Source organism: Seriola aureovittata, chromosome 18 (assembly GCF_021018895.1).
Source record: "Seriola aureovittata isolate HTS-2021-v1 ecotype China chromosome 18, ASM2101889v1, whole genome shotgun sequence".
Taxonomy (NCBI): Eukaryota; Metazoa; Chordata; class Actinopteri; order Carangiformes; family Carangidae; genus Seriola; species Seriola aureovittata.
In genome coordinates this window covers 13,986,952-14,007,899 of record NC_079381.1, presented here as the reverse complement: position 1 = coordinate 14,007,899, position 20,948 = coordinate 13,986,952, and the positions used below count along the sequence as shown (strand labels likewise).

Genomic DNA, 20,948 nt, shown 5'->3' with positions numbered 1-20,948 from the left:
AGAGAGAGGAGGGAAAGAAGGAGGTGACGGACCTGCTCCTCTGGGACACACGGCTGTACCGCTCACTGCTCGGCGCTTTTCGGCGGGGGTCGGCTCACACACACACAAAAAAAAAAAAAAAAAAAAACGGTCTTCAGCTCCTAAAATAAGGCACCAATAAGGAGCGTCTTGTTGTAGCTGTCACCGAGCTCTGCGAGGATCGCCGCGGTCGCTGCTCCGCTTGTAGGAAATCTGGACTTAAAGCTGTGAGAGGGGAGGGAGAGAGGAGGGAGAAAAAAGCAGGATTCATGGAGGCTCTGTGCAGCTTCATCGAGCAAAACGCCTGGATTATCTGATTTGGGGAACGGGAGCGTTGCACAGTTTAAAGGCGAGACGTGTTTCTTTTTCTTTCTCTCTCTCTCTCTCTCTCACGTTGTGCCACCGCCGTGTCCAACTCTATAGGCTGCGACGTGTTTTTGTTTGGAGGTAAGCTGATCCTGTTCTGATCCGGCTACGTGTATTCACTGTTGTTGCCAATTCATAGCGGTTTTTACATCGCAGTATATAGAGGCTGCTCTGCTCTGCGTTGCACGAATCGCTGCTCGCTGCAGAAGTGACACCGTCTGAGTGGCGAGGATTTTTCTCTTTCAGTGTGTTTCACTTTGTTCTGGACGTCACCGTGTCGCCACATAGCAATAAAGCTCATGCCTTTTGGTTTTGGGAACGTGAATAGGAAATAAGTGTTTCCGAATATTATAGTGAGCTGCCTGCATCAATGAGCAGCCGTAGTTCTTTCCCAAAATAGGTCATCACTGTTGTAATGTTTGGGGGATTCTATAGACAGCGTGAATCGGTCTTATTCAAATAATAGGCTATCTCTATCAATAACCTAAAATAGACTAGATTTTATTTTAGCAATAATCTTGGCACAAGCCAAACCTTCATCTTATTTAGACAGTTTAATGTAGGTTGGATTTATTATGCTGTTACTCTGAACACTCAAGTTGATATGTTAATATATGGTGCTATTTTTAACGCTGGGAATCCTGAGCTGTAGTTTTTAGCCCGTGATGCATTTAGCACACTGGACTTCCGAAGATGAGAAAACTTTGTGTTGACATAGTAACAAAGTTTACTTGTTTCTGCCTGTGTGTGTGTGTGTGTGTGTGTGTATATATATATACAGAAGCTATATATACCTATATATATATATATAAACTCATTGAAATCAGTAATAATGTTAATGAGGAGGATCCCCACGCACACACTGACATATGTTTTTTTTTTTTTTTGGGTCTTCCAGCTGGGGCGGTATAGTTTTCGGAGCTTCTGTCATGGCGGACCAAGAGGAGACTTTTGGCCTCCAAAACTCTCCTGGTGGCTCGGATTCAAGGGAAGTACAGAGCGATAATAAATCAGAGAAACAGAACGGGACCTCGAGCAAATCACCATCCTCACAGACAACTTACATCCAGCAGGTCAGTATCAGTCAGGTCAGTGTGCAGGCCTCTCACTCTCACTGCTGCAGGCTGCAAACCGAGCTCACACATCCACACCGGACAAATATTCGTCCGCGGTTTCACGCTGTTGCTTTGGATGTTATAATATCCACAATCAAACAAAAAACAAACAAAAAAGCCCGCTAATGGTATAGATAAATCCTGCTACTTTCCAAAAGAAATATGTAGCCTATAGATTATATAATATAGTCTGCCTTATAATAAAGTTATAGCTGTGAAGTTCAGTATAAGTGAGTTGCTCTAAGAAACTGGCTTAAAATAAAATAATTAAAAGTTAAGATTTTGAAGCATTTCGATTAGTTTTAGTCAAGGTTTTATGAGTGAATATGAGCATATATTTCTGACAAGCTTTGCAGGAGACTATGCTCATAGCTAGACATTATCTGTGGCTTATTCTGCTGTATATTGTTTTTAGGATAAATATGTACCCAAGGCCCAACAGGTTGAAGACTGCAGAGTGATTTAGTGCAGCCCGATGTTACGTTACTAAGTGGTTACACAAAGGTTACATTGTCACTACATATCTTATATTATTTATTGCTTAGCAGCTCAGTGGTCCAAAGATTATTTATACATTTTTTTTGCATGTTTCTTTAAAATCAAAAACAATGTTTCGCGTAAATCTACAGATATTTATCATTTATAATTCACCTTCAGCAGCTGAAGGCAGATGTTTTTCACAACAGGCTTTTTCACCATCTCAGAAGGCCTCAAAACCATGTGAGACTATAGTGTATGGCACCTCTGCGTAAAACTGAAAAACAAGCCCTCTATTATTATTTTTGGTTTTACAAAAAAAAAAAAAGCTGCGGGCCCTACAGAGACTAAGATGTTTTACTTTGAAGGGAATGGAGGGAATAAAAGTCTACCTGCACGAGAGGGAACTGTGGATGAAGTTTCACGAGGTGGGGACGGAGATGATCATCACCAAAGCCGGAAGGTAAGACACCAAACTATCACAAAAAAGCCTATTATTATTATTATTATTATTATTATTATTATAACTGGGGAGAACTAATCACAGGGGTTTATTGGCTGCATGTGTGCTTGTTGCTAAGGCTTCCCCCACGCCATTAGTGTGTATGAATTTTATCTAGGCCTGTTTGTGAGTTCAACTGTGGACTATAGGCCCCGATTGGAATTTTTTCTTGCGTGGGGATTTTGGAAATATACACTGTGAGGAACCACAGAGAAAACACAGAGCATCTGGTGGACGCTTTAACGCTCTGCAGCACCGCATAGCTACGTTTTAGTCTGGGTGGCCCTGTTGGGAAATGCAATTCCATCGACCAATCATCCTGAGAGAGCAAATGGACAAACCCGTCCTCCGGTGTAAAATAACTGCTGAGTATGAGTCTGCTCTCTACTCGTGAAATAAAGTCATTTTAGGGAACATGTGCTCTGCCATTTGTGATCTGTGTGTGTGTGTGTGTGTGTGTGTGTGTGTGTGTGTGTGTGTGTGTGTGTGTGTGTGTGTGTGTGTGTGTGTGTGTGTGTGTGTGTGACTGTATGCAGACACTTCCCGCTTGCAACACCTTTTTGCATGCAACATGTTACGCAGCGGCTGTAGCTACACGTTTCTCGCTGTCAGCTCCACACTTTGCCCTCTGGCTGCATCCAGTCAAAATAACGCGCGTCGGCTGAGTGTGAACGTGCACGTAATAGACTGTATGCATGATGACCGCTGGTGTCTGCTCATGTCAAACGGCCGGGGGCTCACGTGTGTGTGTGTGTGTGTGTGTGTGCTTGTGTGTGTGTGTGGGGTTGTGTGTGTGTGTGGGGTTGAGTGTGTATTATGAATGGCCAACATTTATAATTTAACACAGCTACATTTCATTGTGCTCTCCGGTGCGGCCAGTTGTTTTCTCACAGCTGCACAAAGTCTCCCATTATACTCCCGTCAGTCATTTCACTCGCGTTTTTGGCGTGAAATGATATTACACAGCAGCCCTCCTCATCTTCAGCCCTTCCCTCTGACTCGTGAGACTTGATCGCCTTACTCATATTATGTGTTTTTTTCCCTGCTGAATGACAGATAGCCTACCAAATATCCAAGTGATTTACTAAACGGATCCTGCAAAAAAAAGAAAAAAAAAATCTGGCCCAAAGTGGAAAAACGTTTTATAATGTGCAGGTCTCACACAGACCTGAGGCCCTGCTCTGATAATAGTCTTTACCTTTCCAAACCAAATATAGTTTAGTTTAGGTTAGTTTAGGTTAGTTTAGTTTTCAAATTGGAATCATTGAAATGTCATGAGCTTTATTCTGAAAACACTCATTTGTTTTCATTCCTAACTGGACGCTTGCACCATCTTAAACGTTTGAAAATGGCCAAAATTCTGATGTGAATTCTTGTGATTTCTTCTCCAGAGCAGAAAACAGTGAAAACACACCACAGTCTATTTTTTTTTGCATGTGCGTGTCTCCATTTTTTTCCCACACTTAAAATACCATAAAGCGCAATAAACCGTCTTTTGTCCTTTACAGGCGAATGTTCCCCAGCTTCAAAGTGAAGGTCACGGGACTAAACCCCAAAACCAAATATATTCTCCTGATGGATGTTGTTCCTGCAGACGACCATCGATACAAATTCGCCGACAATAAATGGTATGTAAATATAGGTTATCACACACACATACACACACACACACATATACAAAAATCACTCTCAAGGACTTTTCCCTCCAGAAACAAACTTTTTCTTCAACTTTACGCGCAGGAGATTTCATAATAATGGAGGTCATTGTTTTGGGGGTCGCAGCTATCTCTCTCTGCGGAGTTTACTCCAGCAGGAAATCTTATATATTGTTGTCCTGATGGAGGAGAATCGGAAGTGAACGTATTCATTCCTCGAGAATTATGAACTGTGTGTTTTTTAATGGTTGCCAAGAAGTGTAGTCACCAGGGAGAGGAGACGTTTGTGCCGGAGCTGGCTCCTCGGTGCTGAATGGATGTTTGATGACTTCTCCTAAAGCTCTACCAGTCTATATATGTGCACTGCAACAGGGCTTTCTTTCACCGTGCAGCATAAACATATTTGTTTAGTGTCATGTCGATCTCTCTAACCTTGGCCAGGAATGCCTTGTTCGGGTCAGTGCCTGTCATTGAGGAGTTACTTAAAGAGGATATTCACATGCCAATACTGCCGACAATGACCTGTCCAAAGCTTGTCCTGGAACTAAGTCTCCTCCTGATCTAACTCTGTTGGAGGACAGTTTCTACCAGCTCTAATGTGACCACTGACCATCCAAAACCAACCTGTGTTATCTATAACGCACGACGGCACAGTGTGTAATTTCATCCATCCATTTAATTTAAATAAGCCCAGATGCAAAGGTTTTTAGAAAACAGATACACATAATTAACTGAGTTCAGCGTTTGTGGCTTTTTTTGTTTGTTTTTCTGTTCTGTTTTTGTGTCCTTTGTGTGTGGTTAAATTTTTTGCGCGAAATATATTAATTTCATATTTCTTTTTATCATTTCTATTCAATTTTGAAATCTCTCTGCTCAGCTTCAAAATTGTTAAATTGTTAGAAGCTAATGAAAAATGTCTAAAATAACATTTTGGACCACGGACATGGTCCACGTCTTCCAGTGTCTTCTCGCCTGCACCGTTAGCTGGCGTGTATGTGTGTGTGTGTGTGTGTGTTTGTGTGTGTGTGTATGTGTCAGCCCAAGGTGTTATTACAGTGCGACTGTGTTGCTGTGATTCAGGTCTGTGACCGGGAAGGCAGAGCCCGCAATGCCCGGGAGGCTCTACGTTCACCCGGACTCTCCCGCCACGGGGGCGCATTGGATGAGGCAGCTCGTCTCCTTCCAGAAGCTGAAACTGACCAACAACCACCTGGACCCGTTCGGACACGTAGGTGCCGAGGCCTATCATCTATATACCCTTTAAAGCACATTGCTCGTCTGTGAATGAAATAATAACCTGGCACTGCATTGATCAAAGTCCAGAAATGATTTTTCTTCGCATGGTTTGTTGCTCAGTGGCACTTCAGCGCAGCCGATCCGTAGGCCTCTCTGTCACGCTTTACAAATGAAGTGCTGGTTTTCACATCTGATCATTGACTGATGATTTTTCTTCGTTTAATCTCAGAACCTTGTTAAGCATTTGTATGAAAATTACCCAGAACATAAAAACATAGACAAAGTGGACACTGTTTACTAAGGATGAAAATAACTGACTTTAAATTATTATTATTATTATTATTATTATTATTATTAGTTAGAGAACATTTAGTTTAAGTGTATTTGTTGAGACTCATAAACCACTTATTTACACCTATTGCACCATGGAGTTTAACAATCACAGGCCTAACTTTCAAAAACTGAAAGATTCAACTGCTACTACAACTTACTTTAATCTAAAAAAAATTCTATTTTTTTAAACTGTAATTTTTTGCATGACTAGGAACCACTGAGGCTGCATGTTGTCCATTAAATTTAGTTTAAAAATTGAACAGACCTATTTCAGCAATTCTCCAGCATCATGTCCTTTAAACTCACTGACCTTATGAGGTTTTGATGTTACTGTTGTTGTTTGAATTCTATTTATTCACTGGAGACTTTCTGAATATTTGCAAAGTAGTATAAAGTAATATATACTCAGTGCTAAAAAAAATTATTGCTGCATTGTTTTTTAATTATTTTGCTGTCTAAAGTGTCTAGAGTTATCTTTCAAACTTATTACTTGAACTTAAATTATTTTTGTATTTTTTTTCTGATAGAAATTAGTTTTTCTGCAGTATTTGAGAGAGTATTCATTTAGAAAATTCACAGACAGGAAAATACAATTTATGAGGTTTTGTTGAAACTATGGTTGCTTGTGTTGTAAAGAAAAAAAATGAGTCAATATATTTAAGAGTTAAAAATATTAAAAAATTTGAAAATATAATCTATTTTCACAATTACTCTCAGGAAATCTTGAAAAAAAAAACTACAAGCTGACCATTTTTATCAGTCGCATAAAGAAATCATGTTTAATTCTTTGACTATGAAATGCAAGAGAGATGAATTTAAATGACAGAAAACTGAGAACAATGTTTAAAATCAAGTAAGACCATCCTTAAAAATTATTTCTGAAAAATTTAACAGAACAGTATTTCTTTTCCCCCAAAAAGAGTTTTGTTAAAATGAAATACCAAAGTCTAAAAATGCCTCTGCAAAGTCAGTTAGTTGTAAATGTGCACTTGTGATGCTTTCCTTAATAATGAACATCATAAATGATGCTATAGCCCTAATTTGCACACAGTAAAAGACAAGGAATATAATGTTCTAGCGAGTCTCCTTTACTTTAAGTTGCTGTTTGTGAGAAAAAACTCTAATCTCTAATACTGATTACAAAATCATCTTTTGAATTTAGACTCCTTTCATCCTACAAATGTTGATGGTAAAGTAGAATAATATGTTTGTTACACAAGCATCCTGACACCTCTTTGGTGCTTTGCGTTGCCGGGTTTATTATAGCACCCCCTAGATTCAATAAAGTCGCTGACCTCCTGGAAGTCTGCTTTCATAAGTAAAGGGGAGCAGTTGTGCACTTTTTAGCAAAAAGGAAAGCAGCAATTGTACCCCCTCCCATCGTCCCCCCCACCCCCTTTTACCAGCGAGGGATTGCATGGTACCCATTTCCTAACTTAAACTCCTCATTATTCTCAACTCAATATCTGGCCCCAGGCTTTTGTTATTTCTGTCGTACCCAAAACAGAAAACACAAATATCACTTACTTCATCAACGTGTTTTCAGGCTACAAATGAGGCTGTTGGCCGCAGGTTTTCATAAAATTTTGAGTTGATGGGCACATTGAGGCCTAATTAGATGTCTTGTTGTGGAAATGAAATAGTCACACAATTAGCTTTCTGACTAATAGGCCCAGTCGTTAAAGGAAAAAAACAATAATGAGGTTGGGTAAAAGAGGCACATCAATAGCGGCCCCGTTTTTAAGGACAGAGGTTAAATTATAAAGGAAAAACACCAGGAAATGAATTAAATCAAAGTCATTAAAAGTGTTCAGTTAATGTTATTTAAAGACGTAAAACTCAATACGGTTCAACGGGGATGAGAAAAAGTTTGTTTATTTTGGTAGTTTTGTGTAAATATAAGAGGTCATTAAGAGGCAGAAAACCTAGTCTTATTATAATTAAGTATTAAATGTATTCCAGTTATCATGCCCACTGAACACGGATGAACAATTACTCTGATAGCTACAGGTAGTCTGACTAGTGTCAAGTCTTTTACAGCCATTTGTATCATTGACTCCAGTTTGAATCTAAAATGAGACTGAAAAAATGCATACCAGTGTGTATTCTTCCACCACACACACACACACACACACACACACACACACACACACACACACACACACACACACACACACACACACACACACCCACATGCACAAAAGCCACTATCGATCCACATGGCAGCAATGGTGGTTGTTGCCTTTCCAAAGCCCAGCTGGCGAAATGAAACTGGGGCTCGGTCGGAATGTGCAGCATTGTTGTAAATTTTGGGTTAACGTGCGTTTTTTGATTGGTTGCAGTAGTTCCTGGCTCGCACTGTTTTGCGCTGGGAGACGGCACCATGGGATTCATAAATGAAACTCTGGTGGCTGGCCAGAAATCTAATCCATCAGCTTGTTGGTCCAGCTGGTTGAAATAACTTGTAGATGATTTATAATTACTAGCAGTGAGACTTGAGACCAAAACAGATTGCTGATTTAGATTGGAACAGCTCGGGACAGGCCCGAAACAGACATTTTTTTTCTAGAAATGTCTGGTAATGAGACACACGTCTGCGGACCGAGCAGGGCCGAGCTCACAGCTCAGGACTGCTGTGAAGACAGCCACATGGGGCCTGAGTGTTTGTGTGCAGGGTTAAATGTGCAAACTTTGTTTGTTTTTTTTAATTCAAATGAATCATAATTAACAGGTTGAACTGCAACAAAGTCTTCTAAAAATTACTTTCATATACAACTTGTTTGCAATAGCAAAGAAAAATGCTGCAGACTACATTTTCTTACATAATCATGGTGTTTTTGTTTGTTTTCTCCAGTTGCATGTTTGTTTTTTGCAACAACACAGCACAGCACAACAGCATGGTTCGATGGCATATGTAATAGGTTACATCTTATAAGCACATATAGTGTATGTAGTCAACTTTTCCCAGCATTTTACATATTGATCAGAACATAGTCATTAGAGATCAGTTCCTCCCTTCAGTGGATTCCACAGAGAACTCTAGTTGAGGATAGTGGGTATGAATACGGTTTTATGGTGAGAATGGTTTCACTTGCCATTTCACACATGCACGTTAATAAAACACCAGAGCAGTTGTGAAAAGTAACTACGTACATTTACTCTCAACTACTGTACTTAAGCACAATTTTGAGCCATTTGTACTTGAGTATTTCCATTTTATGGCACATTATACTTTTTATTCCACTGCATTGCAGTTGAAATATTGTGCCTTTTAGCTGCTGTAGTGACTGTGGTAGTTCGGTCCTACTTTGCACTTTGCAATTTACAACAACTGGTGATCAGCTTATAAAACATGACGTGCTGCTCTCAGTTAAACGACACAAAAGCACGGTTTGAACGAGTTTCACCTTAAAATGCTGCTCAGTGCATTGCTAATGGTAATTCACTCTGGAGGGGGACATTGTACTTAATGAGTACTTTTGATACTTAACTTCATTTTGCTGTCAACACTTTGACTTTGTATTTTTCCTCTTGAACCACTACAGTAATACTGTGAACTCACTGTTATGGATTCATGTAAGCAAATTGGTGTTGTTTTCTTGAATTCCTAAAAATCATTTGTTTTAGTCTCAGGTTTCATACCAAGCTGCAGTTTCAGCTTTGATCTCGCTCTCAACTCCAGGAATATTTCTCAATGTTATTCACCCCACCCCACCCCCACCCTCGCTCTGCTCCTGCACTCGTCTCCCCGTCTTCCCACACATGTTTTGGCCAGGAGGGTGGAGTGTGAGGATCGCACTGTTTATATTTGAATGGCAGTGTGCGATGAGCAATAGATGATGGTGTACAAAGCCTTCTAATCCCGAGGCTCGGGGAAACTCTCTGATGTGGTGGAACTTGAAAGGAAAGGGCAGCGGCGTGAGACCCAAAGTGATCCCTCACTATCATTAAATACTATCATCCAGAGGCTGGGGGGGGGGGGGCACAGAGATACTGAGACCCAGGCAGGGCAGCGGCTGGGCCTGGGAGACGAGGCGTGTGCTGGGGCCCCAGTGGGTGGTCTACAGCTACACCCCTACCCCCACTTTACCCCCCCACCACCACCACTAACACACATAACTGGACTTTGGGAACCCACAGCCAGTGGACCGTGCTATTTTCCGGGGTGAAATGTACACTTAGAAATTTCCATGCAACTTCTAATGTGTCACAGTGGCGGACATTTGTAGCTTCTAAAGCCATGTAGTGCTGTGAATGATGGGTTCGCATTGATGGGCTTGTTGTTGCGGTCTTGTCCCAAGCTTGGACGTATCTCTGCAGACCTCAAATAAGCCATCAGTGAACGCATGCCTGGGAAACTGTTTCGTTTAACCTACTTCTTACTCTGCACTGTGTTCAGATAGTTTTAAAAAGCTCTTTCATAGAAAGTTAAAGCCTTTCTGGATCCAAACAGAATGGAAGCGCCGCTTTATGTGCGGTTAACAATAGCTTTCATTTGCACAGTGACATAACTTCACAACACAGGAAACAATGAACTTCAGTATGAATGAAGACAAATTTACCAACAAGGTTTCATTTTTCTCAGTCTAGGACTCAGTTCTTGGTAAAAACAGATCCAGTATGCAAACCCTAAAGCCCCTTTGCTGCAAATAGTTTCATTTATGATAGATTAGAAATTTTGCAGAAGTCACCCACTCTTCAACAGCCTCCTTATCTCACCAATGTGATGATATTTTCTGCACAGGGTCAGTAACTTCCATTAAATCATCTTGCATCTACAAAAAAGGTGCATGGCAGGCAGTTTCTGCCCATTACAAAAACCTATTGCACCATGAAATGAGATCAAGTTCAACTGGAAATTAATAATGGATGACCATCGTATCATCCCTGTGGTGCACTCGGCTCTAAGAAAGGACCTGGGGTTATGTGTAATACTGCGGGATGCCCCAACAGGCACTGGAGATCAGGGCGATCCCTTGTCTCTTCTCATGTTGGCAGTGAAAGGCAGGTACAAAAACAACCTTTGAGATAGCAGATAAGAGGAATGCCTATGGGACTGAAGGGTGGGGGTAGCTGGGTGTAAAAAAAAAAAAAAAAAAAGGGGGGGGTAAGCGCCCTGTTTTTTTAATCTTTAAATGTAAGTGGATCGGGTGAAAATAAAAACCATTAGATTTCCTCAAGGCCGATGACCATGACCCCCTGTTCCGTCAAAACAATTAGACTTAAGGCCCACGCATGAGAGGGCCTCAAAAGAGAAGTTCAAGGCTCAAGTTCAGCTGTGTGGAGGGCGTCTTAATGTCGCCAAGCTAGCCACTGGTAGTAGTCATTAGTTAGCACAGACTAGGTTAGTCAGATTAGAGAGGCAACAAGAGAGTGAGCGTGCCTATGTCAGTCTATTATTCTTCAGGGATTGCTCATCTCACCATCCTGTATGACTGTTACCATGGGAACACTATAATTAGAATATTGCTAGTGAATCAGTCTTAGAGTTTACTTCATTTTCTCAGGCTGACGTTTATTACTTTGAATGAGTAGAAAGGTTCAAATGAGGGGGCCTTCTAATAACACTGCACATGGCCCAATTTTATTTGAAATATATATGAAACAATAAAACTTCCATTGCCTTTTGTAGTCCAATAAAAGTTTTAGCTTTGGTCAAACATGTAATTTTGGGTCGTTTTTTTTTTTTTTTAATGCTGCAGTTTTTGACTGAAAGTTAATCTCAATTTGATTTATTGAGGTTTTGTGAGATTAATGGATTACGTTACCTTAATCTAAGCAGCTGCCAAGCTTTCTTTATTTAAATACAATTTCTCACTTTTCTGCAATGAATGACTCACTTCCTTTTATCTTTGAAGAATGACATCATTATGCTCATCCATGTCTTGTATATGTTTGCATATGTTATCATGGAGAAATACTGAAATGTTTTGCAGAGTGGTGACCATTCTACTCCTGTGCACCAGAGTGTCTACGTCTCAAATGCAAGTGTAGAAAATTGTAGAAATGCAAATGTTTGAAAACTGCTCATGAGGCCACACGTGAGCAACAATAACCTCTAAACTAACAAAGCAACAAAAACTAGGATGTGAGGGGAAATATAAGTTTTAATATAAGTGTTTTTGCATCGCATTGCATTCTTAAACTGCTCCAACACCTTGTCAAAGCAGCTAAACTGCTCCACCTTTATTTATTTATTTTTTATTTTTTTACACCGACAACTGCTGAAGGAAAAGTTTGTGTGCACAACTAATTCTGTTTCTCAAAATTTTTATTTATTTATTCTTTTTCACAAATTTTGTTGATAATGTGCAGTCAAGTATCTAACGCTATACGCTCCACGTTTCCTTCATTGTAGATCATCTTAAATTCGATGCACAAGTACCAGCCGAGGATCCACATTGTGAAGGCGGATGAAAATAACGGCTTTGGCTCCAAAAACACGGCCTTCTGCACCCACGTCTTCCCCGAGACTGCCTTCATTGCGGTTACATCCTATCAGAACCACAAGGTAAGTCCTGCTCCTCTTGGATTTTGTTTTTTGTTTTTTTGTTTTTTAACCGCAGTCGGCGACACAGTAAATAGGCAACTTTAAATGCGAGGCGTATTTTATGAAGCGATTTCATTTTAATAAGGTAAAAAGGAAAACGCAGCAGAAATACAAACAGGACCGTATGTTGCACACTTTTAAATATGCAGGCCGATCATATGCAAATAATGTAAAGGTCTAATTTATCGTAACCCTAATCAAATAGGTTAATTAAAAAAATAAACATTTACCATGTCACCTGCATTTTTTTCTACTGAACTCCTGATGGCAGGCTGGATGTGCTGGTTGCAGGAGAGAAAAAGAAAAGCCATGCACGGTTCTCTGTGAGGTATAGCGAAGTAAAGCCTCGTCACTGTCAGCTGAAAGTCTCTGATTGAGTCACTGACAGACGAGGGAAAGCTGCAGATACCCGACTAGACGACGTCTGACCTCAGGAGACTTTTTTTTCCCCAAGTTACAGGCCTATGCAGCGCTTTGTAGAGGGAGACGAGCTCCAGATAAAACAGATAGGCCTACAGACTCCTCAGGCTGGATAAACACATGATGGTGATGATGATAAAAACAGAAACAATAATAACAGCCAATATTAACGGCTGAAAATACTAGTAATAACAATATTATGTCTAGGTTTTATTAGTGATTAAATAAATAGTTGCGGGTCTCTGCTACTATGAACACTTTGAAATAGTTTGTGCTAATTATTTGGTCAAAATATGTTTGTTTGTTTGTTTGTTTGTTTGTTTGTTTGTTTGTTTGTTTGTTGTTTTTTTCAGTCAGTTTCACACAGGCAAAAAAACAGTGGAGGTTATATGAACTTGATCACCACATTACGAGATTATCTGTGGCCTGTTATTTACCAAAATAGCCCTTGGTGCGTTGGTGACATGATGCGCAACATAAAACAGAAGGTTAAAAATTCTCCTGCCTAAACCAAATAAAAATAAAATACAGGCTAATATAATAAAATAAAACGAAAAATTATCTATCTAATAAACGTGTTTCTTTTTTAATTATATTTAGGCCTATTTATTATTTTTTAGTTTCTCGCAGTCAGTTGACGGGGCATTAACCTGTAACACGAATAGTTTATAAAATATTTCCTCGTTCTTTTCTGCTTATTTGATTGTGTAAGAGCTGAAATCATGCGAAGTTTTTTTTTTTTCATAAAACAATTAAGAAAATGGCATAAGCCCATAATAACATTAAATCGAAGGTATATGTAGGATATCTGTGGTTTTTCGAGGCCTCGCAGCCTCGCAGTTGTTTATTCCTCCTGGAGTTAGACTTGAAATAAAACTCAGTATTTACTCTGTCCAAATTTGTGGGAGGAAAAAAAAAAAAAAAACCTCGGGATCACAGATATCTGTAAACAGCGTCTGTTTAACGTCACAGAACCATGTAGGCCTACATGTTTTTAGTTTGGGGAATATGGGAGAAAAGGGGCGAAAGCTCATAATGTCCCCGCAGCCAATCCGAAGCCTCCGCGCTTCTGGGAACAGGAAGCGCAAATGACCGACATTCTGTAGAAACCATTCATTATTTCCAAACATGTTATTGGGGGGTTGAGATCGTAACCCCGGGCTAATTATTGGGGCTTTCCAGACCTGCTGAAAAACAAGCATTTCTGATTTCCAGGCGCGTTACCACCACTGTCTAATCAAACAGTCATGACATCTGCTAAAGCAATATGTGCTGCAGCAGGCATGTGTCCAATTCACCTGTTTGACTCTCAGCTAATGAAAATGGTCAAAGTCTCTGGTCTCAGGCCTTTTCTGTCACAGCTGTAATTAAAACTTTTTTTCTTTTTTTTTCCCCCAAACTGTGTTTTCTGAAATAATATTGAGCTGAAAGACGAATGCAAATCGACAGCTCTATAGCTTCAATTCAAGTTCTATTTAATAGAAAATCTTATTTTGAGCACTTCTCTTCTTCCAGCTAAAATAGCGCAAAGCATCTGGAAATATACCGGCCTCAGTTATTTTAATGAGCGTAGTTTGGACACAGTCTAGAAAACTGTGCAGTCTTTGAAGTTGTGAATGAATTTTTGCCCAATTGTCTTGAGTCTACTCCCAAATTATTTTTAATAGTATTCATACTCTCTGCTTTGATTATTTCCATCCTCCGAGCCCAGTCAGTAGGAGAACTCACATGTGTTTTTGCAAAATATATTATTTTCTTTTTCTGTAAACTGAGCTCAGGCTATCACTTTGGAATGGGCAATTATTTGTCTAGCTGTGTTTCTTCTTGGAGCACTTGCAGAGGGTATAGAGAGTGCACCAGGACTCTTAACTTGTTTTTTTTGTTTTGTTTTTTTTTTTTATTCCAAAAGATGAAACAATATGCGAACGCTCTGCCAGGCTGTGTGTATTAACAAGAAGCTAGCAAAGTGTCACACGAGAGATTTTACAAGGTTTGGTGAAAGTGTCAGCCAGCGTGCAGACAAACCTCCAGTCTTGTCAGAAAGCTGGAAGCACACAAGAGCTGCCAACTAATTACCTGCCAGAAACCGCTGCTCACTTGAGGGATATCCCTGGATTGTGTTTAACCTCTTTGTGATTCACTTACTGTTTCAAAACAAATTCTGCGCTTTTGTTGTTTGACAAAGTCATTGTTTTTTTTTTGTTTTTTTTTAACCAAAAACTTAGTCATATCATAAATCACATTATTTCCATCTGTCAAGCTTGTGCCAACTATCTGCTTAGCCAGAGAGCATCAAATGTAACATTATAAATTATGCAATGAAAATATGTCTTATTGAGACACGCTTTTTATTGAATTGTTTAGGACCCCTCAGAGCATCTTCGGTTTCTGGAAATGTGAGCTATCGTTTCGTTCTCCTGGGTGACTCGTTAGCAGTTAGATGCATCCAAAAAAAACTTCAAAACTCAACTCCACAAAAACATTTTGTAATACTGTCATTATATGAACCTCAAGCTGAAGAGGACTCACTGTGAGAGTCTAGCAAATACTGAAATGTTGCATTTAAATAGCTGCTATTTTTGGACAAAAACGATTTGTGCGAGTTCATTTTTAGCGTGGCCATACTTCTTTTAAAAATGCTTCAAAGCTGAAGATCTTGTATTGACGAAGCGCAGCCGGCACAACAAGAGGTTTCTATTGCACTGTATGTGTTACTATAAAGTCAAGTGTGTTTTGCTGTTTCAGATAACCCAGCTGAAGATTGAGAACAACCCATTTGCGAAAGGTTTTCGTGGAAGCGATGACATGGAACTGCACAGGATGTCCAGAATGCAAAGGTATAGTTCAAGAAACGTATATATTCGATGGGCCCTCTTGGAGCACGTGCATATCTATATTGTGTTAGCGACCTATTCCTTTAATTGATCCTGGGCTCTGATACATGGAAATGCTGACACAAACTCAATGATGTCAAATGAGTAGATAAACGTTAACCGCAATTAGGCAGGCATAGCTGACATCCTGGACACACTGTCACTTAACAAGCCCCACTTTAATCCTTCAATCGCCCCTGTGCGAGCTAGTTATGAGTGTTATTTTCAGTGATGTAAGTGTAGCTCTTGATCGTCGGCCAGTTTTCATGCCGAAGACTTTTATGGCTGATCTGGCAGAACCTCTGAAACACAACTGCAACATCTCCCTTCCTCACAGCTCTTTCTAGCAGTATGTTCCAACTGCTAATGCGTCTGCTGCATATGTGTGTGTGTGCGTGTGTGTGCGCGTGTGTGTGCATGTGTGTGCGTGTGTGTGTGTGGGTGTGCGGGTGTGCGTACATGCATGTGTGCTGAATTGGTGGTATCGCTTGGTCCAGCAGCCAAGGCAGTACACGACCACGTTGCTCTCTCTCTCTCTCTCTCTCTCTCTCTCCATCTCTCTCTCTCTGTTATTCAGTCCAGATGAGGGATGGAGTCCATACTGCGTGGAAAACACTTTTTCAAAGGACAAAATCTGGTTTTGAAACTCACAGCCCACTAACCCCCCACCCCCACCCCAGCACCCCCACACCCCCACCCCCCAGCCCACCCTCTTTGGGCAGCCAATACAGACGTTGTGTGTATGTGTTCAAATACAGAAAATCCCAAACCATACAACACTTGAAAAGCTGCTTGGCGTTTCCACAAGGTGCTAAAATCCCGCTTCCTTCCCATAACCTTCATTCTGAGCCACAGAATAAAGGTTTTGGTAATTAAGCATTTCAGATTAATGTCAGGATTTATCCTGTAGAGAGGAATCCCTGGACAGTGGTTAGATCCCTGTGCTTTCAAGTAGTTTTTTTTTTTTTTTTTTTTTTAAATTGCTCGCTTGATTGCATCAGATGCACGTTAAGTTACTTTAAGTAGGTGCGTGCCACAAGATAATACGGCTTTTTAAGTGAAATGCATTTCACCAATCAAAACTTGCAAATATATAGAGCTTGGTGAGAGTCCAAACCACACTATCAATCTTGCATGCCATTGTCCAATCCGGCCGAGTACAGTAAGCCATGCACGTCTGCTCTTGGTTACAATTTTGAAGGGAGAGCTTATTGCAAAACCAGGTCACTGTTTCAACTGAAGCGATCCCGAAAATCAAAGAGGCAAAAAGTAGCAAAATGATCTATTGACGGATCCTGAGGATTAATAGGAGTGAAATACATGCTGGCATTTTTACTGGAAAGGGTTTCCCCCAGAGGAGAGTCTCTCTGTGTGTCCCGAGTCTGTGTGAGTCAGTCATGGTGAACGTAGCGGTCTCTGAGAACAAATAAGGAAATGAACAGGATTAAACTACCAGTTTTGTTGTTTTTGTATTTAACTGTTCACGGCAAGTTCACTCTTTAATGTGCACTGCAATAGAATATAGTATATATGCAATAATATTTCAGGTCAGTTCAGGATAATTACTAACAACTGTAACTCTACTCTGTATGTATGTGTGTGTGTCTGTGTGTGTCTGTGTGTGTGTGTGTGTGTGTGTGTGTGTGTGTGTGTGTGTGTGTGTGTGTGTGTGTGTGTGTGTGTGTGTGTGTGTGTGTGTCTGTACACAGCACTAAGGAGTATCCAGTAGTGCCTCGCAGTACAGTGCGACAGAGAGTGGGCTCCAGCCAGAGCCCCTTCAGCGGGGAGGTCCAGGGCATGGGCACCCCGAGCACCCTGAGCTCCCAATATTCCCAGTGTGAGAACGGGGTCACAAGCACCTCACAGGACATGTTGCCTCAGTCGGGCTCTTACCCCCTGCCACATGAGCACAGCCAGGAGTACCACTGCATCAAGAGGAAAGGTGAGAGACTCTGCTCTACAAGGTTGCAGTAAAAACAGTGATGGCGTGTGGGGGATGTGGTTTAATATGGGACACATTGATATGTCAAGAAGATGACAGATCAAGTCTGCTGCTGTTAATGCTCTTGAATGATGCTATTATTAAGCTGAGGGATATACTGAGTGATAGACAAAGAAAATTATTTGGTCAAAAACAACCAATAATCTGTTGTAGAGTTTAAAATTACCTCCTATGTATGAATATTTCTTCACATAGATAATTACCACTGTCATTCAGGTTTCATGCAAAATTGTGATCTGTGTGTATTTTTATTTTTTTTTTTTTAGAAACAGTACACAATGATCAAAATTAATTAAAATGTAAATATGCCTGAATTTGCCAAATGAAAAATTTACATGTCTGGTCTCTTGTCTGATAGTTTTTAGTTTGTTACCACGGACTTATACCATGTTTTTCACACAGTATTAGCAAATAACATATGTGTGTATAAAAGGGACAATGAATATCCCAGCTAAATATATTCAAACATGGTGTGCTTTATATGTACAGCATGTAAATGTAGATTTAATAACACGTTTTTTATCATAGTCATTTAATTAGTAGGAGAATAGCGGATTTAATCATTTGCTTTGGTCTTAATAAACAAAATTAAAAGACAATATTGCATAATTTGTCATTTGTAATTTGTACATTTTTTACTTTACATAAAGAGATAAATTGAGTAACGCTGTTCTTTAACTCATTCTACCTGCAGTGGAGGACGACTGCCACTCAGGTGAGCACAGCTATAAGAAAGCCTACCTAGAGAGCTCGTCCAGTGAGGAGGACCATTACTACCGCCCGGTCGGCTACGCCCAGAGCCTCGGCCTGGCCGGTGGGCCCTACCGCAGTGAATCCAGCCAGCGGCAGGCCTGTATGTATGCCAGCGCATCACAGGGCGCTGAGCCTGTTCCCAGTTTGGAGGACATCAGCTGCAACACTTGGGCCAGCGTCTCACCCTATGGGAGTTGTTCTGTCACCACCATGCAGCCAATGGAGCGGCTGCCCTACCAGCACTTCTCTGCTCACTTCACCTCAGGGTCTCTGGTGTCCAGACTCGGCGGGGTTGGGGGCCACGCCTCACCGCAGCTGGGCGACGGCCACCACGCAGCCATGTACCAGAGCTCCATGACCCACCAGACTCTGGGCCGCCAGTGCAGTCCTGGGGCCGGGATCCAGTCCCCAACAGCCGGTTTACAGGGAAACGAGTACCTCTATACACACGGCATCCCACGTACATTATCGCCACACCAGTACCACACTGTACATAGTGTCAGCATCATGCCAGAGTGGAACGAGAACAGCTAAAAGAGCTTTTTTTTTTTTTTCACCCTCAACAAGTGAAAACATTAAGAGGAAAAACAAAAACAAAAAAGGACCAAAATAAGGCGGGGTTTAGATGAACTTATATTTATATTTTTAGAGATGAAATGAGATCAATGTTGGTCCACTGAGACAGCAGTGGATAATGATGAGATGACGTTGACTAGGAGAGCAAGCATTTCATCACTTAACCTGTTGCGATAGCATCTGCACTTACAAGAAAATGACATAAACTTGAACAAAGAGGAGCCGGACCAGAACTTGTGCAAAGACCTCTCAAGTGCAGAACAAAGAACACAGTGTGGAAACGCAGACACTGATCAGAAGAAGAAAGACGCTTCATGCTTTGCCACCAGTCCGCTGGTTGATTGTGTCTTCGTGCAGTGGTGTTTTTTGGATGTCAGTGTTTCAAAGACAAGGGAATATGTTTTCATCATTTTTTCAGTACAAACGTCTTTTGTACTCATGTCCCAAGTTCATGTAAAAAAAAAAAAGAAAAAAAAAAGACATTGTCCTCTGTCACGTTAGCCTGAGTTCTCATTTTCTTTTTAAGTTTTTGTAGTTAAACAACTTACTTTGTAGTAAAATTGCTATGAGTTTAAAAAAAAAAAAAAAAATGAATAAGCAAATGGGAGCTTTTGTTGTGGCTCTTTGGTGAATTTGCTTGCTCTTAAGATTGTTACAAGGGTTATTTGGTTTCCTAAAACCACGCACGTCACAAATTTAATCTTAATGCCACGAAAACGGAAACATGACAGTAGAAGTCACAAGCAGGACAGCACTTCAATTTGACCATTTATTCACGCACAGACTCTTCGGCTAAACGCTCTTCTTCAACATTCAAACTGGCAGCAGTGGATTTTTAACCTGGACCTTATTTTCCCCACTCATTGCCACCTTGAGCCAAGATTTACAGCAATCAACTACTATAGCCATCAGTTTGCAGGCTGCACTGCAGTTTTCCCCGCCTACATCCAAATCTCCTGTCAACCTTTAGGTATATTCAAAGTAATATGATGAAACTCACTTACAAAATTGACTTAAAAATGTATTTTCAGTTGATTTGAGACAGATAAATACTGATTATTGTTGGATGGTGTCATTACAACAAGTAAAATACAACGCTTTGAAGCTGTAGCAACTAAGTCCTGATTACGCATCCATGTAGTACAATGTATACACCACGTATTTGCTTAGTACGTGGATTTTGATTGGGTAGTGTTGTCTCAAATCAAACACCGCCGCCGTGCACTAACTGTGCATGTTGATCGCTGCGTAGCTAGCTAGCATTCGGGTTATCGTTCACAGTACCAAATCATTACAGACTGCTAAACTAACCCAATAAAGACATACTGATGGTTTTCTATCCAACTACAGTATTGTGGTACTAAGAAAAAAAAAAAAAAAACACTTGTGGTGCGGTGTTCACTGCTGCAACCATCGCAACAGCTGCAGCTTCCTCTGCCGCCATTTTCACAAGTTTGAAAATAGGTTGGTGCATTCTTGGAAATTCAGAAGAACGTGAAATGCGACACGCTGATAGTCTTGTTCCTCCAGTACTGAAGAAATGACAGAGGACTGGCAGCCAGAAAAGTAATGCAGAAAGTATGTAAGCAATCACAAATGAACTCATGATTATTTCATATTATCAACGATAATAATGAAATTACAGGTGATTATATGATTTAATCAGACCTCAAGTCATAAGGCGGCCAGAAACACAACACCAAATGAATGTAAATGTTTCTCTGTGTCTGCTGGATCTGTAAATAGGCAATGGGTTGCTAACACAACTTTATAAGGTGATAATATGTCATGCTGTGGGTTTGTCACCTTGTTGTGGAGTTCCTCTGCCCCCAAGTAGCCAAAATAACATTAAGGCGGCTTTAAATGTCATAATTACTCAATCACAGCTATACAATGATAAGTAGTTAGACAATGTGACTGTCATTATGGTGGAAGGGCATCATGTGTTGATCACTGTTTGAGTTTGACTTTGGTTTGGCTTGATAGTGAGAACAGCGCTCCCTGCAGACTGCGAGGGTGTGGGCTCCGCAGCACAAACACTGATGAAGTTCTGATGTTAACGGGGGGAAACA

At 40.6% G+C, this 20,948-nt stretch overlaps 1 protein-coding gene across 1 annotated transcript; it reads left to right on the top strand.

Moving 5' to 3' along the window:
* Window positions 1-1,305: 1,305 nt before the first annotated feature.
* On the top strand, window positions 1,306-19,866 carry tbx5a (T-box transcription factor 5a). The gene is made up of 8 exons (XM_056403793.1): window positions 1,306-1,457; window positions 2,345-2,439; window positions 3,987-4,106; window positions 5,214-5,361; window positions 12,061-12,213; window positions 15,418-15,509; window positions 17,255-17,487; window positions 18,242-19,866. Exons 1-8 carry the CDS (start codon window positions 1,314-1,316, stop codon window positions 18,832-18,834), a joined length of 1,578 nt encoding a protein of 525 aa, XP_056259768.1. The 5' UTR covers window positions 1,306-1,313; the 3' UTR covers window positions 18,835-19,866.
* Window positions 19,867-20,948: the final 1,082 nt, after the last annotated feature.

Coding starts and splice junctions, on each gene's coding strand:
- tbx5a (XM_056403793.1), top strand. CDS start 1,314: ATGGCGGACCAAGAGGAGACTTTTGGCCTCCAAAACTCTCCTGGTGGC. Junction 4,107..5,213: donor AAATTCGCCGACAATAAATG/GTATGTAAATAT, acceptor GCTGTGATTCAG/GTCTGTGACCGGGAAGGCAG. Junction 15,510..17,254: donor AGGATGTCCAGAATGCAAAG/GTATAGTTCAAG, acceptor GTCTGTACACAG/CACTAAGGAGTATCCAGTAG.